Source organism: Poecilia latipinna, unplaced genomic scaffold (genome assembly GCF_001443285.1).
Source record: "Poecilia latipinna isolate Pla-1442-1.1 unplaced genomic scaffold, P_latipinna-1.0 Scaffold470, whole genome shotgun sequence".
In the NCBI taxonomy this organism is placed as follows: Eukaryota; Metazoa; Chordata; class Actinopteri; order Cyprinodontiformes; family Poeciliidae; genus Poecilia; species Poecilia latipinna.
Genome location: NW_015113086.1, coordinates 62,402 through 89,666, shown reverse-complemented (window position 1 = coordinate 89,666; position 27,265 = coordinate 62,402). Strand labels below are relative to the sequence as shown.

General features: G+C 38.0%; 1 protein-coding gene across 1 annotated transcript in view; it reads right to left on the bottom strand.

Annotated features, from left to right (window-relative positions):
• Nucleotides 1-27,265, bottom strand: part of lamc3 (laminin, gamma 3) — a 130,423-nt gene that overhangs the window by 66,506 nt on the left and 36,652 nt on the right. The window contains exons 5-9 of the mRNA XM_015039389.1: nucleotides 16,961-17,149; nucleotides 15,458-15,575; nucleotides 8,541-8,639; nucleotides 7,604-7,740; nucleotides 7,189-7,308 (exon numbers count right to left, since the gene is read on the bottom strand). Of these exons, the coding sequence (XP_014894875.1) occupies nucleotides 7,189-7,308; nucleotides 7,604-7,740; nucleotides 8,541-8,639; nucleotides 15,458-15,575; nucleotides 16,961-17,149 (663 nt within the window). The remainder of the gene's footprint in view (nucleotides 1-7,188; nucleotides 7,309-7,603; nucleotides 7,741-8,540; nucleotides 8,640-15,457; nucleotides 15,576-16,960; nucleotides 17,150-27,265) is intronic.

Genomic DNA, 27,265 nt, shown 5'->3' with positions numbered 1-27,265 from the left:
TATATATATATATATTTTTTTTTTGTTAAAATAATCACATTACAAATGAAACCTCCAGTTCTTTTACTAGAGGTAAGTTATTTGCTCTAACCGCTAATTTTTACCATTGCTTTAAGTAAAAATGTTTTTTTCTTTCATGTTTTTTACAGGTTTTGAATCTTTTAATTTATTATTTATATGTGCAATATTTGATGTCTACATACTAAAATTAGTCCATTTTCAAATGTAGGACAAAGGATTTCCAGTTCCCGAATAAGAAACCACCTGAAAAGTGTGGTTTGCATTTTCATCCACCTCTTTTATTCTCAGACCACCAAATAAAATCTACTGTAACCAACTGTGTCCAAAGTTCAAAGTTCATTGAACTATTAAGTACTGTGACTTGAACCTCTGCATGTTCTCTTTTTTTTTTATTATTTAGACAGAACCGTTGCTGTACAAATATATTAATCACTTACAATTAGCAACATCTAAAATGGATAAAGATGAACTTTATCGTTTTGTGTATGCTGTCAACAACACTCCACGCCAAACCGAACCAAGACACACAGGAGTCTGAAAACACACCACCTCAATTTTAATGCAAGGTGCAAAAACAGTTTAATTATTCCCTGTGATCCATAGAGGCAGCGCAGTCAGCGCATAGGTCTAATTCTCACAATTCACTTGCTTTGGAACTCTAATGCAGAGTGGTGAAATTGCTACAAGGCTTTTAACAATCTCCTCCAGATGCTAATTAAGTCTCATCAGGTGCATAAGTAGCGCCACCTGGTTTTTAAACAATTAAATGTCAGGTGAGTGGTGGGTGTTTTAAATTGTATGCTGTTGCTTTATGCACATTGGCAGGATTTATTTGGTTCCATATTGCTGTTCATAGTTTAGGACATCAAAGCAGGAATTCATTAAAATAGCCACACTTCCGCAGTTTCTTTTTTTTTTTTGTTATATTTTTAACATCTATAGAAATTCCTTCCTTGTATTTTTATAAATGTTCAATAAGGCACTAAGTAATTCAAAATATATTACTTTTTTTGGTTTTAACATTAATGTTAACGTGAAGTTGCACCAATCCTCTGTAAGTGCACGTTACTTTTTTCCTTTTTCAAAATAATACAAAGAAATCAAGCTTGTGGCATTATTTTCCTTTTTCTTTTTTTCTTTTTTTTTTCCTTTGCACTCAATCCACATCGAACTGAGGCCAAAACAGGCATGTGGCAAATTGTGATTCTAGGTAGCATTACACCCCCAAGTTTCATGTATTTATATGCATATATTCTGACTCTTCCGTTAACTCGCATTTCTGAAACTCTGTAAAACCGCCTTGTTTTAAAATATGCTCTCTCCAGTGAGTCACTCTGACAAACAGCACTCAGGCGACACTCAAAAGCGTAGCCTTTGCCAGCAGAAGATTACTGTTGCTTTAGAGAACAGGCCCAGTAGAGCCACTGATTTTGAGGAACAGACAAGAGGTAATTACCCACATTTGGGGAGTGATACACTGTAATACTGAGTAATGGGAGACTTCCATGTTCACAGAAAATAAAAGTCAACGGTTATTACATCTAAAGTGATTAATTGGGAATGTATATGGCACATACCTTGCATAACTGTGGGTAATGAGCCCAGGAATATAAACATGCGATTAAGCTGGAATTTGCACCTTATGCTCCCTTATGGTTTCAAACACTTGTGTTCAGATGTAGCTTGTAGGTTGTTACAGTGCACGGGTGCCTTTCATTTATTTATTTATTTATTTATTTATTTTTTTTTTGTATGTGTTAGCAAAGACAGGACTACCAAAGCACAAGTGCAATATAGCGGCAAAAACAGCACCATTCACAGTGATAAATCATTACACAGAAAATAAAACATAAACAACCAGTGAATTATTTGTTTAAAATTGTGATCTGGTGCCTATGCATGGCCATGAATTTATATCAATTATTTTAAATAGCATGATAAATTGAAGGAAAATGGCACCTCATGGCTGATAGAGCAGGACAACATAATCGTCCCCAGTTCTACTTCTGGCCATTTACTGCATGTCTTCCCCTTCAGTCTGTCCTTCAGTCTGTCCTTCAGTCTGTCCCATTTCTAATGAATAAAGTCCAATGGAGCCACAAAAACTGAAGAACATTAAATAAGTTTCATTCCAACTCCAGCTTAGTGTGTGTTAGATGCACAAGAAGCCAAAAGCATATCTGTGACCCGGCAACTCCTCGTCATGACAAATTGATTACACGATCAGTTTAGATAACTAATAAATCATTATTTTCTTTATTTTCAACAAAAACAGGACAAGTTTGAATGTTCTGGTAGCTTTTGCATTTACGTTGCTTTTTAAATACACTGCTCAAAAAAATAAAGGGAACACTCAAATAACACATCCTAGATCTGAATGAATGAAATATTCTCATTGAATACTTTGTTCTGTACAAAGTTGAATGTGCTGACAACAAAATCACACAAAAATCATCAATGGAAATCAAATTTATTAACCAATGGAGGCCTGGATTTGGAGCCACACACAAAATTTAAGTGAAATGTTCCCTTTATTTTTTTGAGCAGTATACATTTCTCCTCATTCAGATTTCTTCTGTTTTTGCTCATTTGCCACATTAATATGTCTCAGAGCGTCAATAAAATTTCAAATATCAGACAATTTCATTGTCTGATATTTAAATGAAATTGAGGGTTGAAGCGATGATTTCACTTATTAGCACATTAAAGATATTCAAATCAAGCTGGCCAAATATGGATAAAGTAATTGTCCTCAAATCCTAATAAATGCTTGCACCACCATTGGCAGCAACAACTGGCATTATGTGGTGCCAGCAACTGGCAACGAGCCTGTACAATTATTGGGGATTTTTTTTTTTTTTTTTGTCTATTCTTGTTTGCAAAACAGTTTTAAATTAGATTTGAATGCGGGGCTTTAGACCATGAACAGACTGTTTAAGGTCGTGTCACAGAGTCTCAGTTGTTTTTAATCTAGAGTTTGGCTTTTTCTTTTTGTTTGGTTTTTTTTTTGGAGTTATTCAGAGGTGGAGTTGGTGCTGTGTTTCAGATCATTTTCCTGCTACACTTGACTTGATGTTCAGACACATTGCTCTAGGGTTTTCTGGTGCAGAGCAGAATTTTTGGTTTATTCTGGCACCATGTTGTCAAACAGGATCTAAATTCACAGACACATCAGACAGACTGTGAATTTTAGATAAAGCAAGAATATACCACGCGCTTACGTTCTCACTTAGGACAAAAGGCTGGACCTCAGAACATTACTTGTACAAAATCTGAGGGGGGCAAATAATGTTTTCACAACAATGAACATACAACTCATACAAGGCAGTAACTCTTAACGTTTTGGGATTTGCCTCACCACATCCAAGCAGGCTGCAGATGCTTTCATTTTACTTAAACGTACACAAACTGCTGATGAAAAATATCAGCTGTGTCGCCGAGTGCTTCCTTAAAAATGATCCCTTGGCTACCCAGAAAAGTTTTCAGCCTTTTGTCATCTGATTTTCAACCAGTTTTCTTTCGCCTCTCAAAGAGATTAGAAGCCTGCTGTCTTTGCTGCTGCCGACAGTCTGCCAGGAGCACACCAAGCCGAACTCGCAAGTGATAGATCTCTGCATAACTTTTGGTGAATAGTGGATGAGCTCCCAATCAATCAGAGGATTTAGGATTTGGATTTCTCTTCACCTCAATTAAATCAGCTCAGTCTGATTAAATCATTGCTGCCTTGCATAAACACGAGTGCCACTGAGGCTCCATCACCGGCTGCCATGGCAACAGTTTGAGGGCGAAGGCTGCATGGACAAACTGTTAACTTTTAAATATTGCACTAGATAACCTGCGTGTGTACTTTACATAACAGAGAGCCCATCTATCAGGTCATCAATATTTATATACGTTTGTCCGGGGTGTTTTAAACAGCAGTTTCGGGTTTTGAAACCGAGCCTCATAACTGCTTAAAAAAAAAAAAAAAAAGAATGGCATGGAGTGAAAAGTGGACAAAACAGGAAGAGTCACTCCAGCAGTTTGGCAGTATTTTAGATATTTAAAACAAAACAATCTAATTAATAATTTGCGATAAATTCTCATATCATGATACGTTTTCCCAGCCGTATCGTCCGACCAAACTCCAGACGTGTTTCTGATGAAGAGATGACAATAAGGAACAATATAAAGCTCAAAAGGTTGATGTAAAATACTAACCCAGCACCCAATCTCCACTTCCAAATGAGATGTAAGTGATGGAAGTGATTTGGAAAATTTGGCAGGCGTTTGGAAATTAAATCAGAATTAGTGAAGATCAGAAGCAGAAGTGCAAAGCTTTGACAAAAAAAAAAAAAGAAATATCAGAAAACAGCCAATTAATTATTTCTTATGAGGGGAGACCGCTTTCTCATCAACACATATTTGAACAAAGTCAAATTTACTTGCGAGTAAGGTACTTTAAATGAAAACAGGCTGAATATTTATCCATCTCTCACCCATTTACTACAATATATTTTCTCTTGACTTTCTTATGCGGAAGGTCTTTTTGATTTTGCATGTCTCCAGAAGGCAATGCCACAAGAAAAACTTTACGCGTGCCGGGCTGCAGGTACCCTTTGCAGCAGCTGTGCTTGAATACGAGTGTCAAGAAGCCAAGGGATGTTTATAAAGGGTCTTCTCTTTCTCTCATGAGTTTAGCATAAGGATAACCATATTCTGCTCCGCTCCTTTCTGCTACAGGCAAAGTTCATTAAAATTCTGTCCTTTTCTTCACATTTGTCCTGTTTTCTTTGAGCCCTGCTCCCACTTCAGGCTCAGCAGGTCGGGTTGTTCTGCCGATAGGAAGAAAGATCAACATTACAGGCTTTTCAGCAGATGGCTCCGAGGTCTTGAGACGCTCGGTGTCCCTGTCGGTATGAAGCGCCGCCTTGCCAAGGCAGCCGCAGTCGCTGTCCAACATATTCAAGTGGCAACTGAAGATACTGAACGCAGGACAAAAGCAACTGTTTTGTTTGTCAGTAACACTTTCTGGCAGCCACGCTTAAAGTTGCTAAAGGGACTGGAAATCCATCTGCACCAAGTGTTAGGCAGACATTCAGGGGGGGTGGGATGTGGCAAGACTTAAGAGTACAAGTTTCTCTAAGTGTAGACACAAAAACACACTCACGACTCTCTGCCTGCATTCATTTATGACGTGACGGATTTAAACTGAAGCAAAAAAAAAAAACAAAAAAGATCGAGAGGAGGAGGCAATTCACAATGTTTACAAAAATGAAACATCTTCATGTCGGAGGAAAAAGAAGGAGCAATTTTGACATCCCGGCTGGTGCAAGCAACATGTTGGCTTAACTGTCAGGAAGACTCAAAAAAATAATAAAAATAAATAAAAGGTGAGTGCAATTCCGCCTTCCAATTTCCTTTTGCACCGTCTGAAACCCTCCCAATTCTGGCCGACCCTCTTTGTCAATAACTGTTGAGGAAAAACATCTGCACAGTACTGTCCACTGTTCTGGCAAGGGTTGTTAGTTTTGGAACTGACCAAGCTAAACAGTTTCTTATTTTCCCTGGAAAGCCAGTAAAATTACTGATTATTAAATATGAGCAAGCCCAAGAGAAACTAAAGCAAGAAAAAACATAACAACACAAAAAACACTCACTCAATCACAGAATGGCATTTTGTGTGATGCTAGACGCTGTGTTGTCACTCAGAATTATCTCCAACGCTTGTGAAGATGAACAGTGGAGGGATTTCAGTGCAAAAATGCAAATTAAAAATAAATAAATAAATAAAAACAGCCGGAGCAGAGAGAGGGAAAACTAGAGCCGTTTCCAAAGCAGCTGCCACTTTGGTGTAATCTTTAAAGTGACTCTGCACATGCACAACTATGAAAAAGGCAAGAGAAAATGAGATCATTATTAGCAATGCCACTGTAACAGATGTGTGTATACGTTATGTAGAGAAAAACCATAAACAAGCGCTGCACAAAGTAGATAACCATGCTGTCGCGAAGCTGTTCGTAGGCAGTTGGGATGCTAATCTGTGCAACGTGGCCTTCAGAGACACCAAAGAAGACTGGGAAAATAACGGCAGCCGTAAAAAAGAAAAACATTTCTAACTGCACATGTCCATGTTTATTAATGTTTACTATCTGTCACGGCATATAATTATTCATTTTAGAGTTATATGCACAGATTGACAAATTCAAACTGGCACGTCAGTGACTTAGCAGTGCATTTCTAATAATGTTTGACAAATTATGCCAGACCACCATGCTTTGTCGCAGCCTCTTTCAGCACAGCGCTTCTCATCCGTCTAGAAAAAAAAAAAAGAAAAGAAAAAAAGACGCCCCAAGATGAAGTTGTTCTCTGTGATCACGCATTCTGGGCATTAAAACCCAGAGACTTCAGGGTTAATGGGATTGCTCCTGTTTTGCTTCTGGCTGAGGTCTGAGTGATGGCCGGAGGGAATCTGAGAAGATGGCCAAAACCGACTTAGCGGAGACAAGAGGAAGTCAAGCCAATTTTCACTTTGTTGGTTCTCCAGCTTTGCTAAGGCATCCAATTCCATCAGGCGTTTGCTGCTGGGGCAGCTGATGAAAAGGGGCTCAAAGTCTGGTAGCTTGGACAGATTATTCTCTTATCTGCTAATGGCTCTGAGAGGATTTTTTTTTTTTTTGGAAGTAATGATATCAGAATAACCATCATATGAACTGCAGCCAAAATGCAGCTCTATATTCTCCATTCATACTAGAGGAAACTCCTTTCTCTCCAGTACTGTCTTGCACTTCATGAAAATAAGTCAAAATTTTAAAAAGTGTAAGTCAAAAACTGAAACCAACATTAAACCGCTATGTTTTGTTCTGGAAACCGGCCTATGCTCAGTTTCAATGCTACAATGACAACATGCTGAGTTGACAAAGAGTTCAAATTACAAAAATCCACATAAAGTCATTTTTAAGGCCTCTACATTTCTTGCAACTTCAGGAATCGATGACGCAGGAAAAACTGCAAAAGCCCAGATTCACCAAACTCCTTGTCACCACACCGCAGCAAAAATCAATTCAAGTTCCACATTTCAAGACAAGCACTTTTTTTTTCATTACACTAAATTATATTCCTCCACTGAGCTTAAAAATATCAATCCAATTTTATGGATTTGTTGATATGTTTTGCTTTCTGACTCACCGGGGGCTCTGTAGAAACCAGTGTCTTCCTCATTAAGAGGCAGCAGGTAGACTTCACCTTCCTTCCACAGCAGGGGGTACCTCAGGCCTCCGGAGAACTCTCCCCACCAGCCGTCCTGATCTGTGACCAGAAGGAGTTTTGAAATTCAAAATATTATCCTCCGTTTCAGCGATAATGACATCGTTAACAATTACAGCTGGAAAGGTAACGCTTCTGTACAGATAACTTGAAATTGAAGTTTTGGATATTAAATTGGTCACTTACACACCAAAACATCAAGACACTCGAGCAACAGCCAGCTGAATTAAACATTCATTTATAGCAAAGGGTATACCACAATAGAAATGTATGTATCAAGCTGGGTGTATGCAGAAATAATTCATCTATGTATGCAGGTTGATTAGCTTTGACATACCTTCAACGAAGTCTGAGGTGATGTCAGTGGCTCTGTAGTGATTGGACGAGTAGCAGGCGAATGAGTGACCAAAGCAGAAACATGGCTGGCAGCCTGCTGGGTGCTCTCTTTGCATGTTGAAAAATCCTGGCTTGCATCTGTAGGTTTCATACACAAATGCACACGCAACCATATAGTCAAAATAAAACCCAAGATAACCCACCAGCTGCTTTTGAGCAGTTTAATGCGTCCCACATTCTCACTGTCCCTTAAGGTTCAGCCGCAGAGACGCCGGCTGATGCGCACTGTGGGGCCGAGGAGGAAAAGGAATAAGTGAGTTCAGCCGCGAGGTCCGCGAGCTCTGACCTATACACAGCTACTGGCATATGGGTGGGACAGGACCACTGCTAAAAATCACCCCTTGCACTAGTCACATTACACAGGAGAGGAACTTGTTCAATGAGCTGTGAAATTCAGTGGAAAGAAAAAAAAAGAAAAGTCAAACAGGGACCACGGTATGATTCAGTGGTCCAGGAGTGGGAGCCGTGGAGCCGTGTGTGTTTCCAATGAAACAATGAGTGTATCAGTTTGATCGTGTGTCCTGGAGGAAAATATAAAAGAGGGAAACGGTTGAGTACACTGTGGTAGTCAGGGAAATAGGCAACAGCAAACAAAATGGGTTAAACTTTTGCCTTCTCTTTCTTCACTTTTTTTTTTTTTTTTTTTTTCCCCATTTTGCTGCACCTGGTTAAAGTGGCGACCTAGCTTCTGAGGATAATTGGTGCAATTCATGTTGGGAAACATTACTTCCCATTATTACAAAAGATGTTTTTTTTACAGTTGAAAGCAAAAAAAAAAATCATGAGTTGTTCTTATTATGAGGGACTTAAATAGTTACCTTAGCAACCACAAGGTACATACGCACAAAGGTGACATGAGCAACAAACTTCTCACCCACCTATTGCAGCTCTGCCCCTCCACGCTTGGCTTACAGTAGCAATGCCCATCCATGGGGGAGCACTGATCCAAACTCCCGCTGGGCTCACACTCACACGGCCTACAGACAAGTGATGTCAAACGGAATATTTTTAATCTGTTTATGAATACATATTTACATAGGAGAACACATATTTCAAAGAATACAGCATCACATCTGAGAGATTAAAAAAAAAAAACGGCTTTACCTTTCAGTGATTAACCTTCATCGTCATCATATGGAGAAAATAGAAATCTGTGTTTACCAGCGTCTCATTTCGAGAGGGAGTTAACGTCGGGGTTATTGCTGCCATTGACGTTTCTTTGTTTATCTTTTACACAGATAGAAACCCCTGGATTAAAGCCACCGTGTTTAGATGTGTCTGTTCAACACATGAAGTCATTCACAGAGCTACTGCTGTCGTTAACGTAGGGCGCTCCGTTTCTAACGCAAAGGACTCCCTGTATTTAACCGTGTCTTGTTAAGAGACAAAACTAATGATGGCTGTCTTGCAGCCATTAACTATATATTATATGTTCTGTAAACCAGAAAAAACTCCTGGTTGAGTGTTTTATATTTGTTTCAGCCGAGTCTTTGTCCTGTGCCGATTCAAGAGATCAGCGTTTAAGTTTCTAAAAGAAGAAACAGACCAGGTGAAAACTGCAACTGTGGAGTTCATGGCACAAAACCACTGCAGACCAAAAAGAATATAGAGATTTTATTTTATTTCCCCTCTCCTCCCCCCAAGAAACATCTTGTTGAACCCCATGTATGTTGTTTGCAGGCTCTCCCCATGCAGCTCTCTTGGTAATCAATCCAGCTTTTGCCTACAGTCCAAAAACATCCACGTTAGGTTAACTTGTCTTCCTAAATTGCCCTTGGGAGCGGGTGTACCTGTGCATGGTTGTTTACTCTGCGATGAACCTGGCAACCTGTCTACGATGTGCTGTCACCAATGACCCCCTGGCACAGCATTTTGGTAAGACAACATCACACCAATGGTCAAACACAGTGGTGGTGTGATGGACTGGGGGTTTGATTTGTTGCTTCATGACCTGGATGACTTGCCCTGATTGATGGAGTGATGTTCCCTGGAAGGAGAACATCTGGCCATCAGTTTGTGACCTTAAGTGCAAGCACACTTGGTGTATTTGGAAGAACAGTGATCCAAAGCAGACCAACAAGCCTATGTGTGAAAGCAGCACTGACTAAAATCTGACTGCAGGATGGCTGTGGCATAAACTTAATTGGAGCGTTCACGATCAAAAACCCTTCATCCTGAAAGATTCAAGGGTGATAAGAAGAAAGAACATAATGTAAGAGAGGAAGTATTTTTTCTCAGCACTATAATCGAATAGAAGATGGACCAGTTTGAAATATAAAGTGCCTTTTGATAACATTTATTGTGAATTGGTGCTACGAAAATAAATTGAAAGGAATTAGATTTAAAGGGACATAGCACATAGTGCTATTTTATAGCATAATAAAGTAACTATGTTAACTTCAGTTGTTAAAAAAATGCTATATACACATCAAATGTGACTTAAAAGAAAGTTTACTTGAAATTAGGCCTCTGTCTCTTTAAAAACACTCTTTCTGAAACTCCGCCTTCAGGAAGTCATCCACTAACCCTTCAACAACGTTTTATTAGCGTTACACTAAGAAGTAGCTCCTATAATGAGCTGAGCAGATGCACAGTTCAATCAGGTGTTTGCTAATTGCTGCTGGCTAGTCTGAAGGAGCTGAGTTGGTGGAGTTGCAGGGGAGTGCTGCTTTGTGACATGGAAGCTCGGATGCACGGAAACTGCAGCTCCTCGTAGGAGCTGCACCTTGAAGGTGCCGCTAGGTCCAGCCAGGCGTTTTGCACAGGTGAATGGTTGTCATGGGAGATTAAAGGATTTTTCAAACATGCATGAAAAAAAAAAATCAAAGCAATACTTCAAGTATGTGTTTGATGAAGGAATAACATTATAACAAGATGTAAAGCTCAGAAAATGTCAATTTTGCATGATACTTCCCCTTTAATAGAATATACCGGAGTAGTAAGCATGTGTAGTGTCTACATACTGTACATTTGGGGATATTTTAGTTAGAATAAAACAACATTAATATGCAAAAATAATTATTATCATCTATGCTCATTTAAAGGACTGAGATTTCTCCTTCAGAAGGTTCAACAACATTCATGCAGATATTTAAGTTGGAAATTTTATCCAGATACGTCACAGTTACAAAGACGCATTCTGACAAATCACGTATGAGATTTCTTTACACAACAAACACGATGGAAGAGACAAGCTGTTGAATGAGACATAAAGACTCTCTCGAGTAACTCTGATAAAACTCAAGAGAGAAAGCGTGCGAGTCGACAGTCGCTTGAAATTTGTCCAAATGTGTTTGACTGTGTTCATTGATTGATTCCTTGTGTTTGAGACTGTAACATAGAATCTATTTCAATGAGGTGCCATTATAAATAATTCAATTATCCCAAGGCAAGCTGCCTATACTTGTTTCTGCTCTAGTGGTCCGGGTAATTCACACCTCAGCTAAACAGCCAGAGTTTGCTGCATGAATGACAGTACGCAGTGTGTGTGCATGAACGCATGCTGCCATAAGCTTATGGACAGTATTCTGACGGACCGTCTCTGCTCTAATGAACGCTCTCTCTTATCTATGACAAATTTGCAGAAACAAATCAAAGTCGGAGAATAAAACTTATCAGAAAGTGGGTAACATAATTTAAAGAATATGCATGTTTTTACAATATAAGAACTATAGTTAAAAAAAATTTGCTTTTTCATACCAATTCTTGTTTGGTTGTGTAAGTTTCTTTATTCCATTTAAAAACAACAACAACAACAACAAAAAAAAAAAACAAACAAGAATGAACAAGGCCGACACACTACCAGGTTTCAAAGAAGGCCACAAATTCAAAGCTGTAATCCAGTATTTTGCTGCGCTCATGATTAAAACCAAATAAAAAAAATCTGCTCACTTTGCTTGAATTTATGATGCATTTACTGCCAACCATAAATGCAATATTGTGAAACAAATGTTTTATTTCATCTTATTACAGCAACTTTGGGAAACCTGCTTTTGAACCCCTAGTCTACTGTGTTATCACAGTATCCAGAGTGAGGTGGTAGAAATAATAGTCGATTTAAGCAATCATTGATATGCAATTCAACACTATAATAACTTAGTATTCATCAGGCAGCTACAGTGTATGCAAGGATAGACTTCTCAGGAATTTAAATACGGCAAAACTACTCCTCTGGCACACATGTGCACCATCCTGTACATTAACATGCAGGGTCGCGTGCACGGTTATTTAGTATGAGCTCTTCAAGGTCAGACAAAGTTGAAATGCCCCTTTTATCATGAAAAACGCATGCAGCGGGTCAATGCATCTTCAAGATGCAAGAAAGGTGTGCAGAGAAACTCTAAAATTGGCTTTTAGTGTGCAGAGTCTGAGGTCTAAATGTGGCTCATACCTCAGGAATGAAAGCAACTCTGCCTGTCTTGAAATCAATTGAAACCCTCTGAGCTCATTCTTGTGGCATGCTGGAATTATCAATAACAGAGGCGAGTTCAAACGCAGAGAAACAATATGCGATATGTCAGAGAATGCAGTGCTTGTATAGAGTTTTACCGAAGCGACACTGAAAATATCTGAAGATATCCGTCAGTCTAAGGTCATGTCAATGGATAGTTTACAAAAATGGGAACTCGCTATCGCTTTAACACGTTTTGGTGAAATTCTGAATTTATGTGAAACACAAAAACAGATCAGAAACAAGTCAACATGCTCCTATAATTAAACGTTCAGCAAATTAAAAGTTTGCTGAAGGATCTTCAGCCTTGCACCGTTTGCCATGTGTCACATCCTCACCCTATTCAGGATGATGAATGTCAAGAATATCGGTGTTCACAATAGAGGAAAAAAAATATAACAATTTAGTATTGGTAACTGAATGAAGAGTTTGTTTCTATAACCAAGCAAGTTTACACTAATGTTTTAAGTATATCTTAAGTGTATGCAAAAGACGATAAAAGGATTTCAACCCATGGTTTGTTATAGTCAACGTCCCCCACATGGTGCTTAAATAGTCTATCCATTTATGGAGTTAGATTTGTTTCGGAATTATTCAATCAAAAAAAATAAATAAATAAATCATGTCAAACAAAAAAAGCAGTATTCACCAAAAAAGAAAAAAAAAATCATGTCAAACAAAAACATAGATTATTGATCAAAACTTTTGGATTTTCAAAAGAAAAAAAATGTTTCAAACAAAAAATATTTCAATCAAATTGTAAGAATTATTTAAAAAATTGCTTTGAAAACTTTTTTTTAATTGAAATCACTAATTTCTGTTTGAAACTTTTATTTTTGAATATCAGAATTTTTTGGTTTACAACCCAAATTTTGTGGTTGAAATTCTAAGTTTTTTTTTTTTTTTTTTTTGAAGCTCCTGTTTTTTGGTTGAACTCAACTTTATTTGGTTGTGAATCTCACATGAACATCCAGGGCGGGACTTAAGGACGAGCGATGTAAGGCGTGTTCCGATTGGTTAGCGCTGACTAAAGCGGATGACTCCCTGAGATCTCAGAACTCTGTCCCGAACTGCAGGGCTTCGGTGACGGGACACAGAATGTGATGGTAAGTAATCTTCACAAAATTACACCGTTTAGCAGCTTCTAAAGTGTCCACCCTGTTTCAAAGAAGAAATCTTACTCAGCTTATGACGACAGTCACATATTTTGTCTGCCGCGATCCCTGGTAGCATATTGTGCTAATGTTAGCACTAGGTAAAGTTCATAAACTAGACTTGTGTAATATTCGCCTGTCTTTATGTTGAATTCGTTAACCAGCGCACATCTGTCGAGTGGCATTAAGCGTGGAGAGACCAGCAAGTGTTGAGTCAGAGAAGGTCAGGTAGGGAAGTAAGTGTTGCTTTTAGGGGCCAGGTGTGTTTGGCTAAATATATTTATACAAGTCAGTTTGTTTATTGGTTTTAAAACTAATGCATGCTTATGTGTTGATAATGACACATTGTAATAAAAATACAAAAATTACCACCAACATCCTGGCAGAAGTAATAAACAAGTTTATATCCAAGCTTTTTTTTTTTTTTTGCATCTGGAACACATAAAAGCGAATTACCAAATTTGCTTTATTCCCTGTTATGTTAACGTTCGGTTATTTCTCCCTTTTTCATCCTCACTGCAGCTGGAGCTGAACTGGAGTTATGTTTGGTTTTGGTGGCTTCTTGGATGGAGACATCAATTAAAACTCTTAAAAAAGACCCAACATTAACATAACAGGGAATAAAGCAAATTTGGTAATTCGCTTTTAATGTGTTCCAGATGCAAAAAAAAAAAAAAAAAAAAAAAAAAAAAAAATTTGGATATAAACTTGTTTATTACTTCTGCTAGGATGTTGGTGGTAATTTTTGTATTTTTATTACAATGTACCATTATCAACACATATGCATGCATTAGTTTTAAAACTAATAAATAAACTCACTTGGAGAAATATAGTTAGCAAAATACAACTGGCCCTTAAAAGCAACAGATACTTCCCTATCTGGTGCTGGTTAACGAATTCAACATAAAGACAGGCGAATATTACACAAGTCTAGTTTATGAACTTTACCTAGTGCTAACATTAGCTAGCACAATATGCTACCAGGGATCGCGGCAGACAAAATATGTGACTGTCGTCATAAGCTGTGTAAGATTTCTTCTTTGAAACAGGGTGGACACTTTAGTAGCTGCTAAACGGTGTAATTTTGTGAAGATTACTTACCATTCACATTCTGTGTCCCGTCACCGAAGCCCTGCAGTTCGGGACAGAGTTCTGAGATCTCAGGGAGTCATCCGCTTTAGTCAGCGCTAACCAATCGGAACACGTCTTACATCGCTCGTCCTTAAGTCCCGCCCCGGATGTTCATGTGAGATTCGTAACCAAAAAACGTTGAATTCAAGCAAAAAACAGGAGCTTCAAAAATAAAAAAAACTTAGAATCGGAAACAAAAACTTAGGCTGTCAACCACAAAATTCTGATATACAAAAATAAAAGTTTCAAACAAAATTTAGTGATTTCAATTATAAAAAAAAGTTTTTAAAGCAATTTCTTTTGTTTTAAGAAAAATAATTCTGACAATTTGATTGAAATGTTTTTTTTTTGTTTGAAAATTTTCTTTTTGAAAATCCAAAAGTTTTAATCACAACTCTGTTTTTGTTTGACATGATTTTTTTGTTGTTGTTGAATACTACCTTTTTTGTTTGACGTGACATTTTTTTTTGATTGATTGAATAATTGTGAAACAAATCTAACTCCATATCCATTGTTCTACATTTTACATTGAGAAACTGCATGCAATTTGTCTCTCCACTAAGAACATCTAAAATTTATGAGTGCAACAGAGAAGCTTCACAGTCAACTACCACATGAAACACATCTGTGTCAAACAATGATCATAACAGAACCATAGCTTAGTCTTTGGCTAAGCAAGTACTTAATGCAAATCTACACTGCAAATGACTGTAAATAGGGGAAATTTGAACTCTTTACATGTGTGATGCACTCTAAAATATGTGTTCATAGACTGTTGACTTGTGGATTATATATATTTGCACACAGCAGGAAACCACTTGACACCTGTTTGTGGTCCAAGTAAACAAAACTTCCTGACTCTAATTTCAACTTCAGCCACACTTCCTACAATCAGAAAGTTGCTGTACAACTTTCTGATTGTGCATTTCATATCTATATTTGTCTTGTAAAATACTTGGCTCATCAGAATGTCTTAATTCTCTTTTCATAATTTAAATAATCTGTGGGATCAAACTAGCTTTCTTGAACATTAGTATTTGTGACTGTGCGCATTGTTCACCTGCAGCCACCAGGACCCAGTGAGTGGAAGCCAGCCTGACACGTGTCGCACTTCTCTCCTGTCACGCCAACTCGACACCGACACCTTCCTTCTCCATCGCACTGCAAACTTAATGAGCCTGCAAGGGAAACAGACAGATCATGCAGGAGCATAAAAGAAGGCAATGCCTCATAAACAGGAAACAGTGGAAGGCACTTTGAAAAGAAAAATCACCCCAATAAAGATTATTGAAAATCACATTAGACGAGTCAATACGTCAATAATACCCTTTCACAATGGGGTTAACGGGATATCTTATCGACTTTCCTTTGATAAACTTCAAACATAATCATAGAAGAGCAGGATGTAATCCATCCGCTGCACCGATATTGTGCGACTTCAGCTAATGGACAAAAGAGACCAGCTGGGGCAGAAAGAGGAGAATAAAGGGAGCCTGATGGAGTCTGTTATAACCTTTGATCAATATAATGGACTCCAACAGCTCAGTGCAATCACCTTACACTATTTATATGCAGGGCAAAGATGGTGGATATTCTCGCTCATTTTCGTCTGTGACCTGATGATGGTGGCCGAACCAAAAGTTCCCCATGGCTTAATGAGCAGTGAAGCACTTCCCTGATGATGTCCAGTGACTCGGCTGGATCAAATCACACATGCACATCTGATTGAAGTCATTCCTTTAATGATCAAGTGATTATAAATCTGATGAGATGTTCAAGGGATTAGATGAGCAATATTTCTTAAACTATAAGGATAAAGAACTGACGCTTTCTAGTAAAGTTGGACAGCTGTAAAATCTATGGGATTAAGCAGGGAATGCGGCGTTATTAATATTTTAAAACTCCTGGCCATAACTTTTGTAAACAGTAATACCACTGTGCAATTTTATATGATGACTTCACTAAATCTTTCGATTCTGCAGATTATGAACTTTTATCAAGATGAGTGTTTTCTACACGATTTAGTAAAATCCCTCTGAATTGGTTCATAAAATACTCTCTGTAGGAAACAATGCTTTAGCACCCCTTCAAATAACTAACCAAGGTATTTTCCCCAAAGAATCAATGTTTCCCCCTAATATTATTGTCCAGTTTTAGAAAAGAGTTGGGACAGAAACTAACAGCACAATTAATTGTGTTGGATTTTACTCAACATGCTTTTAAATATTCAACAATTTGCAAGTCGTTTGTTTGGCATTCGCCACTGTGTTTCTTTCTTTGAGCTGTCCCCATTTGTTATTTTTTTTTATTTTTATTAGCATTTCTGACAGTAGTCTTGGCTAAAAACTGCTTAGGATTATGTCTACACTTTCATACTGAGCAAGACTCCAAGGCAGACAGTATCTTAAGGTAAGGCTACATAAAAACTGTGGTATTACTTATATTATAGCACTGAGCCCAGTAGCTAGTCTTTATTTTTCATGAGAGTACTCACGAGAGCGGCAAAATTAGCAGGCAGTGATGGGTTGTAACTGAGATTTAAGGTGCCATATGTGCGGCCTACCATTGATATTGCAGTTGCAGGGCAGGCACGCCTCTTCCGGATCCTTCCTGTAGTGATTTTCCTTGCATCGTTCGCAGTGGGGACCATTAGTGTTGTCTCGGCAGCTCACACAGCGCCCCCCGCTGCCAGTGCTCCTGTACTGCTCCATGTCAAACACGCACTCGTCTGATCTCCCGCTGCAGTTGCACTCTGAGTGATGTTAAAAAAAAAAAAAAAGACAGGAAAAGAGAGAAGCCACAAGGTCAAGTGAGGAGAATCAGGAAAAGCAGGGAAAGAGAGCCAAGGAAGAAAAGGAGGTTATAAAAGAAACCCATCAGAAATAGATGCAGAGGGAGAGGCACACAGACAGGGAATACAGTATGTGTGAGGGATTATGTGTTCTGGGATTGGATCATAATTTAGAGGCTCGTTGCTAATCTCATTTCACACGGGCCTAATGAGAAGCCAATCGGCTGTCAGGGGGCACTTAGATAACAGTAATTCATGTTTATACAAGAGCAAATTACTCAGCTGATAACGCACCATCAAAGCCCTCGTAGCCCTTGTATCAAATCCCTCCTTAGTTTACCAGATACCCTGAGGGGGGACTTAGGTGAAATTGCCCATTTTATTATGAATCCGGCTCTCTGTTGTGCTCAAAATAACCATACGATAACTGTTTCCTTTTAATGAGACGTCTCTGCAGTATTCACCTTACATAATCGGTTTATATAAAACCTAGCATCGCAGCGCTGGGCTTAATGAAATTTATTTTAAGTAGCTGGAAATGTTGTTTAAAAATATTTAGTCAATAAAAATAAGTTGAGTGTTTAAGGGTACACCGCACTTAAACAGTGCCATTACAAGTATCCCGGGCTTTAGATGTCTCACAGAGCACTGCTTAATCCGGAAACTTAGAGAGTGATGGTACAACTGGAAACCAGAGACCCCCACGCCTACCACTAAATGTTTTACCTCATTTGGTTGTTAGCGTCACCAAAAAAAGAAAAGAGCAAAACATAATTGTTTTGTCAGCAAAACCCTACAAGACCAAGACCAGACATATCATTGAACAAGGTTTAGGTTTTGATGGAGCTTCACATTGGAACAGGATAAAAACCTGCAAAAACCTTTAAAAAAAATAAAATAAATATAATTCCCTTCTCACCCTCCGCGGGTGGTCTCTCTTTTTCATCCTCTGAGCTCGGGTCCTCTACCAGAGGCCTGGGAGCTTGAGGGTTCTGCGCAGTATCTTGGCTGCACATTTCTGGACTGAGATGTCTGATGTTGTTCCTGGGATCTGTTTGAGCCACTGCTCCAGTTTGGGGGTGACTGCCCCGAGGGCCCCGATGACCACAGGCACCACTGTGGTCTTCACCTTCCAGGCCTTCTCCAGTTCCTCTCTGAGGCCCTGGTATTTCTCCAGTTTCTGGAGTTTATGGATCTGTTATATATATGTGTACTTGGCTATTACATCACACTTGTCAGATTTTGATTAGTATTCCACGTATCATTTTGTTCACACTTTACAATTACCTTCTCTTTGTTGTTCTGTTACATTAAATATTTAGAAAGTACATTTGGATTTTTGTTGATCTGATTTTTGTTGTTTAAAATTAGAGCTTAATTCTATACATACACCTTGACAGATGCAGTTTAAGTCATAATTCTACTTTGACCTGCCATATTTAAGCATCAATGTATTTTCTGCCAAATAAATTTGTTTTTGATTGGAAATAGCAGTGGCATCTCTCTAAAGACAGTACAATACTGAACAAAGGGCAACATTTTTGAAAAGAGCTCCTCTGCTTAATTTACATTTTACGCTGCGGTTCACTGAAGTTCTTTGCTGTATCACACTTGTTTAAAATAATGTCTGCGCTCTGCAGATGGTGATAAATCAGGTCTATTATGTCTGCTCACAGTGCACGAAAAGGACAACTACCGCAGCCCGAGAGCGTTTTGGATCAAAACCAGCAAACGACAGCAGACTGGCTAGCCATACAGATTCATGCCCATAACGCAGAGTTGACATGGTTGCCTTTTGAATGCAATATGTGCTCTTATCTCACAGCATCTAAGTTTGAAAAAAATAACTGAAGTTCAAACCACTCTAAAAACATAGAGTCCTTCTCTTCATTCTCAGTTCTGAAAAGAAAATAATAGGAAACAGTCCTCATTGTAAAATTTACTGAATGACACAATATACAGCGGCGATACTCAGCTCCTTATTTTTATCCGAGGGATTACCAACGGATTTATACAGCGGAGGAGTTTTCGACCGCCGAGTCCTTCAGAGGACAAACACGAGGAGAGGACTTATGAGGCTAGTTGGCTGCTGTCACCGAGAGAATGAAGCTACCCTGGAGTAAACTCGCCAGTGTCACCGCAGATGGATCACCATATTTAACTTGAAAAAATGTCAGGAGTCTGACATAAAGTGAAAGAGGAAATCCCTGAAAAGGATGGTACTTTCATCAAGAATCTCTGAGTGTGTATTGCAGCTTAATCATGTCATTAATCCAGTCGTAAAACTTGCCAACTTCATACGAGCGAGGGGACTCCGGCACTGCTAAATGTGTTTTGTTTCTGTAGGAAACCAATGAGAATCATAAGGACGTTATCACTATTGTGAAAGTAAGTCTGTTTTTTTGGTTTTTCTTATAAAATAAAGTAAAATAAAAAAGAAATGACAAGTCACTCGAGCTGATGTCCTGTCCCCTGTCACAAGATCCTGAAACAGCATCACAGGAGGAGCTTCTGGAACTGATCGATCTTCAGTCTGACTCCATTTTTAAAGAAGTTCATCTCACTTAAACTGAGTGACTTTTACGCTTTGCTTAACAAAGCCACTTTCCAAACCGGCAGCAGGTGGCTCGGACGATGCGGGTGTTGTTTGGCTCGACCTACGTGTGTGAGCAGACGTGCGGCGTCATAAACGTCAACAAAGCCCATGAAAAATCCAAGTTAACGAACCAACACCTCGGCTCTATCCTGAGAACTGCCACAAGAAAACACAACTTCAGCCTTCGACGAACTGGCAAAGAAAAGGGAGCCAACAACACTGTTCCGACTGTGTTATGAAAAAATAACTTTTGGCAAATAATTTGTACCTTAATAGGCATTGCAGGTGCATGCTTTAGTAACTACTGTAAACCTTTGACATGTCATTGATTTAATAGTTCACACAAACACATTTGCTCCTGGCTCAAATGTCAAATTTTAGAACCCACTGTGATCCGCGAGTCAAAAAGTTTCCCACTCCTGTTCTATTTTGATGTGCAACTACAGAACAGAACTTTAAGCTGTAACTTTTCCAAGATTTAAACTGTATAATTACGGCACAAACTGTTTTTGTGGGCATAGGGGTAGATAAACTGTGTCCATCCAAATTATTATCATCCGCCTGAAAATTAAATACAATTAGGCTAAAATGATGATGGCACACAATAAGATTAAGGATTACATTCAAGACTAACAATAGATTCACTTCAGATTTTCCCTCACTTTTTCATTTTAAGTAGCATCAATTCAAAAGGTGGAGAAATGAAGAAATGAGCATCTCTCTTAAAAAAAACAAGGACTTCCAGCAGATGGAATAGCCCAAATCCCCTTGGATTCCCTGAGCTAAAAGTATATTTTCAAACACTAAATGCATTTTCCTGACAAATATTGATTCCCCTTGCCATCACGTTTAGAGTCCCACTGGTTATGGCGCAGCCAAATCTGACAAACACTGTCCTCCTCCAACGCAGAAAGTTGCTGCATGAGTCAGGGTCTGATTGGCACTGGTGGGCCGCCAGTGCACAAATTCAGCTGTCTCCACTTGTCACCTCCCATCCACTCTATCTTTATCATTCCAGCCAGTGGTGCTGCTGCCGCTGCAGGTCAGGCAGGCTGACAGCCAGGCGGTGGCACCGTCAACAGCAGCCTCAGCCACTGTCGCATTTCTGCTAGTGTAGACTGCAGAACGTGGCATTTAGTGACATTTTTAGAACTGTAAAGACATCTGCTAAAGACAGGCTTGTGTGAACATATCATACTCTGGGGTTATTAAATAATAGCAGCATGCTAGTTACTATGTTATCTGTGCTAATTTAGGTGTGGTCAAAATGTGCTGTACTTGTAGGCCGAGATCATTTGAAAATGTTACTCATTTCTAAACAAAATGGACAGAATAAATATTACTTCATAGCGAGAAAGTTCTAAGTTGTATTGCTTAATGTCTAGATTTTGTTTATGTGGTGCCATCTAATTTTGATTTGTTACCATCAATATGCTGAAAGTGGTATTTAACAAACTGCTTAAATAGTTTTCAATCAGACTGCACCATGCTGTGTAGTTTTAGGTGCTACTATTTTGTGCATTAGCTATCTGTGACATACAGCTCTAGAAAGAAATTAAGAGACCATTTAAAATGATAAGTTTCTCTGATTTTACTCTTTATATGTATGAGTATATGTATTGTTCTTTTATTCTATGAACTACTAATGACACGTTGCTGAAATTCCAAGCAAAAACTTAATATTTGCAAAAATGGAGAAATGTTCAAAATAACTAAAAAGATGCTTTCAGACCTCAAATAATGCAAAGAAAACAAGTTCATATTCATTTAGAAACAACAGTACTAATGTTCTAACTCAGAAAGGGTTCAGAAATCAATATTTGGTGGAATAACCAGGAGGTTTTCAGTGGGGTTCAGTAAATTTGACTCTTATTTTTTATTTTTTTCCAGGCTTTGTAAACCCACGTTTTGTATAAAATCCATTAAATCAAATGTAAAATAGCAGTGAAACTTATTCACACGCTATTAGATGAGAGCAGCGTGAGCCTAAACCTTTTCTTCTTCCCATAATTCTGCTTCTTCATAATCCTTTAAAAAAAACAAAAACATTCTGCTAACTCCTAAAAGTCTTAATGGCTTGACACCACACACAGCTTCCCTCTTAAGATCTGACAAGGACTCTCGGTTCCACTGCTGAGTTGTTTTCTGACACCTCCAGACTAAAATCCACAGGTGATGGCGTCTTTTCAGAGGTGAATGACTTGGCTTTGAAAATCAGTCACTTAAACAACTGATCAATTTAAATCACTGCTAAAAAAAACACATTTGTTTTCAATTACTTTCAGGTAGTGAAGTAGGACAGCCAGGATAGTTTGATTGAATATAGTTTTTTTTTTTTTTTTTTTTTTTTTTTAACCATACAAATCACTTTGGTGAATTGTAGTTGTTTTCATATTTGCCATATAAATAAAGAGCAAAGGGACATACAGCTACCCTGTAGATTTAACCTGGACAGGACAGGAACAGCAGACTTACTGAGTCACTAATGACTCACAGGAAGAGAAGTGATATAATGAGTCTTTTTAATTGGGGAAAACCTCCTAAAAGTGAGATGAATGTATTCTTAATAAGTCAATAATCTTTTTTATTGGTCCATTGGATGATATGTAATTAAGTTGACAGCTGTGACCTATAAAAGTATCCTTAAACATGCAAGAGGGGAAAAATCTGTTAAGGAAAGCTGTTCATAAAGCTGAAGATAACATATGGCATTAAGAGTGTTCCTGCTGTTCCTACAGGATAAATAAAACATTTGTTTGAGCCTAATCTTTTCTATTACTCCCTTCTTACCCGTCATGGGAAGTTTCCTTAGAAAACATACTGCATAGTTTTTCATACTCATTTGATGGATTTTCTCCAGTTCAAGTGATCTGGCCTTCGTTTTGCTACTTTTTCGCTTGCTGAGTTTACACTGCCTTAATTGCTATCTGTATCGTGTTTCATTTTTAGCTTTCACGTCGCCACACTAAGTTACTGTTGAGAAAACAGTCAATTATTGGCAGCTTTAACCACCGTGTGTTCAAAGTCTTTGTAATAAAGTGGAGTTACAGAGTCATTGCCTTCCTAATTCGATTCTAATCTCCCTTCACTGCTCAATCCGGATTTTCTCCCATTGAAGTGAATTTCTCTGGAAGAATCTCGACCAGACCAAACACAAGGTGAAGTTATGAACGATGATGGAGATTTTCCTCTTGTTCTTTAAATTAGTATTATTATTGAATTGTGTGGTGCAGCATTTCAGCTGAGCACCTTTTTTTTTTTTTTGGTGGAGAATTTAGATGGTTGTGCTTCACAGTGCATCGCCACAAACACCATCAAAACATTACATGGATGATATGTTTTAGGGGAACTTACTGCAGGATCCAGGAGACTTGAAAAATCAATACTGAGTTCCTCTAAAGGCACATGGTGGCACTTTGTGTTGGCTTTACTCCTAATCTCCTTCCTGTCTGTGGGATGAAGATGGCTACAAGCTGTACACAGAGTTGAAACAAACCACTACATGCCATTTCCCCAACATTCTTAACCCAAAGACCCCCCACTGAGTTCTCTTTAACTCGCTCGGCCATCTTGACCACATTTTCAGCTCTGCACACCCACAGCCACCTCTTCAGCATGCTGCTCTTTCCTCAATATGAGCCTGCAGACCACACGTTAGTTACACACACACACATTTGAAGGCACATTCGGTTTTATGCTTTGACATTTTTTATTTCTTATTTTTTCCCACGATGAAGCCGCCACCTCCTCCAACAATACAATTCTGGCTAAAACATCAGAGTTGAAACTTAGAGAAATGAACTCAGGAAAAGTTTAAGCTGTAACAGCATTGGCATAAATTCAGCGTTTCTCAATACCACAACCAAAGTGGGATGCGGGTATTTGCATAACTCAAAATGCTGCGTGGCAAATGTTACAACAAAGAGTAAAAGTTTCCTCACATTTGAAGATGTGTAAATTAGCAAGGATTTTATTTTTAAACTATAAACAAAGAGTGGGAGGAATTTAATGTAATTCGTACATTAAAACCCTGCAGATACGGAAACTGCTGCTAAAGGTACGGCAGATTTTTTGTGCAAGAACAAATATAAAGATTATTTGAGAAACAGAATGGTTGCCCAATATTTATCTTTAAGTTCTGTAAAATTAATGTAAGTATTTTAAGAAAATATAATGTATATATTATGTTTCCATAATGCTTTATAAAGGAACTTGCATTTTGCAGCGTAAACATGAACTTCAGTTACTGACTGAACCTTTAATCACCTGGGAACTTGTATATTTTTTAAAAGAAAATCTATAAGTATATTCATTACAATGCAAAAGTAATAAAATATGACTGTCCATCACCTTTTCCATATGGTTTTTGAGGCCATAACGTAAAATATTTGAAATAAAACAAAATTTATTTATTTATTTTTTTTTGTCTTATGTAACAGTAAATTAAAGGTCTGGTACCATGTAGCAGTTACTGGAGGAAAACCCTTATGAATGAGTCGAGCAGCTCTGCGTGGGCGCTGCTGGAAAAAGGCCAAAGTAGTCTGAATAAAGTACATGGGGTTTTCATCAGCTGCCAGCTAATACCTAGTATGAGTTGTTGTGGTTTGCAAGTTGGACTATGATGCAGTTAAGAGGAAGGTGGGGGGAAAAAAAACAGAAAATGAAAAATAGTGCTTTTTAGTCAAAGTGAATACTTCACAGGGTATCTTGAATTAAGCACAACTTTTAGCACAAGATTTGTTTACACACCTAGTTAAATTAAAAGACCAACAGTGTTAAAAAAAAAAACTGACTCAGAAATGGTGTTTAGGAATTGAGCAAAAGAAAAAAAAATCAGCTGTGAGTACACCTGCAAGCTGCAGATTTACCAATTTAAGCTCTGAGACTATTGATATAAAATGAACTGTGAGAAAATGAACACTCTGCCTCTGATATTCTGATACTATCATGATACTTTATTAGTATTGTAGTGATGTGTTTTCATGCTCATATTGGTTCAAAATATCTTGACTGGCAGCTTTTCCACATCAGCTCACCTGTGCTCCAGGAGCATACTGGTGGTCTGGTATTTTGGGGAATAATCAAAATGTAGGGCAGTGGAAACACAAAGAACTGATGCCGAGTAAAGTAATAGAAGCGCAACAAGACTATGTTTTGAAAACTGTATCTTAATTTATTGATATCCATGTCTCTGTTTTAGAGGCCTGACTAAAGTTTGGGTTAACAGACATTAGAAGTCGGCTGTGTGAGTAAACACTCATTGATTAAGTGGACTATGGAGAGCCTTCGTCTCTGCAAAAGCACCAGTTTAGTTTGTGAAAATTTGTAGTCCTGACATTAATAAAGCTAAATTATAACCTTGACTAAATATAGAAATAAAACAGAAGTGATGCGAAGCGTAAAGCAGTAACATATGGTGATATGTAAGGTCAGCAATTTGGCAGGCCAAAGGGCAACCTGTATCCACATCATCATGCGTCTAAATGAGCCTTCTGAGAGTGGTTGTAATCTAATTAAATGTCTTTTTCTCTAGGAAACCCCCATTTCCTCAGCGAGAGGGAAAAACTACTCCTCTGCCTTCACAAAAAAATGTGAGCCAGTGCCGCTAATGTTCCTTTGGAGACTTGTACATCAGCAGTTCATACTCCATCTGAATATCTTCAGCAAGTTTTATTTTCTTTTTGCATATCATCCATATGTAGCTGTTGACATTACCTCGATAATGCCGCTTGGGGATCTCTTTCAAACAGATTAGTGTGGACGCGCGGCAAGAGAAACAATCTACTTCTGTGGTTCTATCCATCACTATCTTCTTACAGTTCATAATAACCTGTGAAAACACTGTATAATGTAGCTGTAAAAATGCAATGTCATCACAATCAAAGTCAAATATACTGTAAATATGAAGCAGGTTGGTTCTGGACTTTGCTAAAACAAAAACAAAAATATGGCTAAGAGTGAGACTTTTTTTTGTCTATATGCTATTTGATAGAACTTTATATAGTAACAGAATAAAACATAAAAATTCAATGGCAGGTTTTGGCAAACCTTAATGAAAAACAAAAATAATTAAATACAAAAAAATAAAAACTCTCTACACTTTAGCCCTGAACTAAATATACAATCATGCCAAATGCAGTCACTGGCAGCATGTTTCATTTCTCATTAGTGGTAAGCTAATGACTAATATCAATTATCAACTCATTAGAGCCTCTATTCTGCATCATCAGTCGGGAGCAGTGCATGATGTAAAAGAGTACAAAAAAAAAAGCTGCCATCTTGTTTTATTTACTAGAGAACTAATGCAAACAACAATGTTATTTTCTCTGCCCAATATATTAATATTTCCGTGGCACAATTGCAGAACAGTAATGGTGCGGGAATCCCTGCAGGCACAATGATTTCTCACTTTTACATTTAATTTGACGGATGAATGAGATGTTGGATCGGTCAAGAAACCTAAAGGTGACGCACGAGCATTTGAGGCGTCATGTTGCACATCAGATTGTTCTACGTAAATGAGACCCCTTTGTGACCCATAATCTGTTGGGTTTTTTTTCTTTTTTGGGGGCCGTTAGCAAACAAATGGAAGTTTTTCCCATCATTTCCACATTAATATTTTAAATAATTTTGTCTAACATTTCCCTTCAATGGATGGTTAACATCTGCTAATACTGGGATTGGTAATGCATTTAACTGCAGCATGATTAACTTGCTGCATTAAAGAAGTTGTTTGAGGAAGATGTTTTAGCTTTCTTGGCAAATATCGTACTGATGAATAGGAATCTCTTCATTCTGTTATAATATGATCAGTGAAAACGGAAACATTTTGATCTTCATGCCAAAGGCGGAGAACACAACTGAGAATAAATAATTCTGTGTTTTTGCTCTGTCTCTTTTAACTAGTTACAAAGTTAAAGCTAAGGTTAGAGGATATGAAACACTAGGGGACGCCCGTAGTAGCTTAGATAGAGGCTAACAAAGGAGATCTCAAACTCTTCTCGGGTGCCATTTTGTCTTGCTAACTCCTAAAGGTAGAATGAGAAATGGACCAGCCGTATTTTGGTATTAATAAATGAAATTCATGAATTCAACTTAATGGCTCTTCTTCAACCTCATACATCAAGGACTCAGCATAGAGAACGGATAAATTCTCCACAATACTTACTTTTAATGTGATTTTCTATTTTTAATAAATTTGCAAAAATCTCACTTTTTCCACATTGTCATGACGGGATATTATGTCTAGAGTTTTGAGGAAAGAGATTAATTGAATTGAATTTGGAATAAGGCTGCAACATAAAATGTGGAAAAAGTGAAGCACCGTGAATTCTTTACAAATACGCCGAGTTGAAGTTTCATACATCTCATCTTTGTTACACAATCAAAGAAATGCAAAGAAAAAAATCTTTAAGATGTAAAGGATCTTATGAAAAAAAGGAAGTCCAAATTGTAAATTGTAGAGTATTACAGAAATAAGG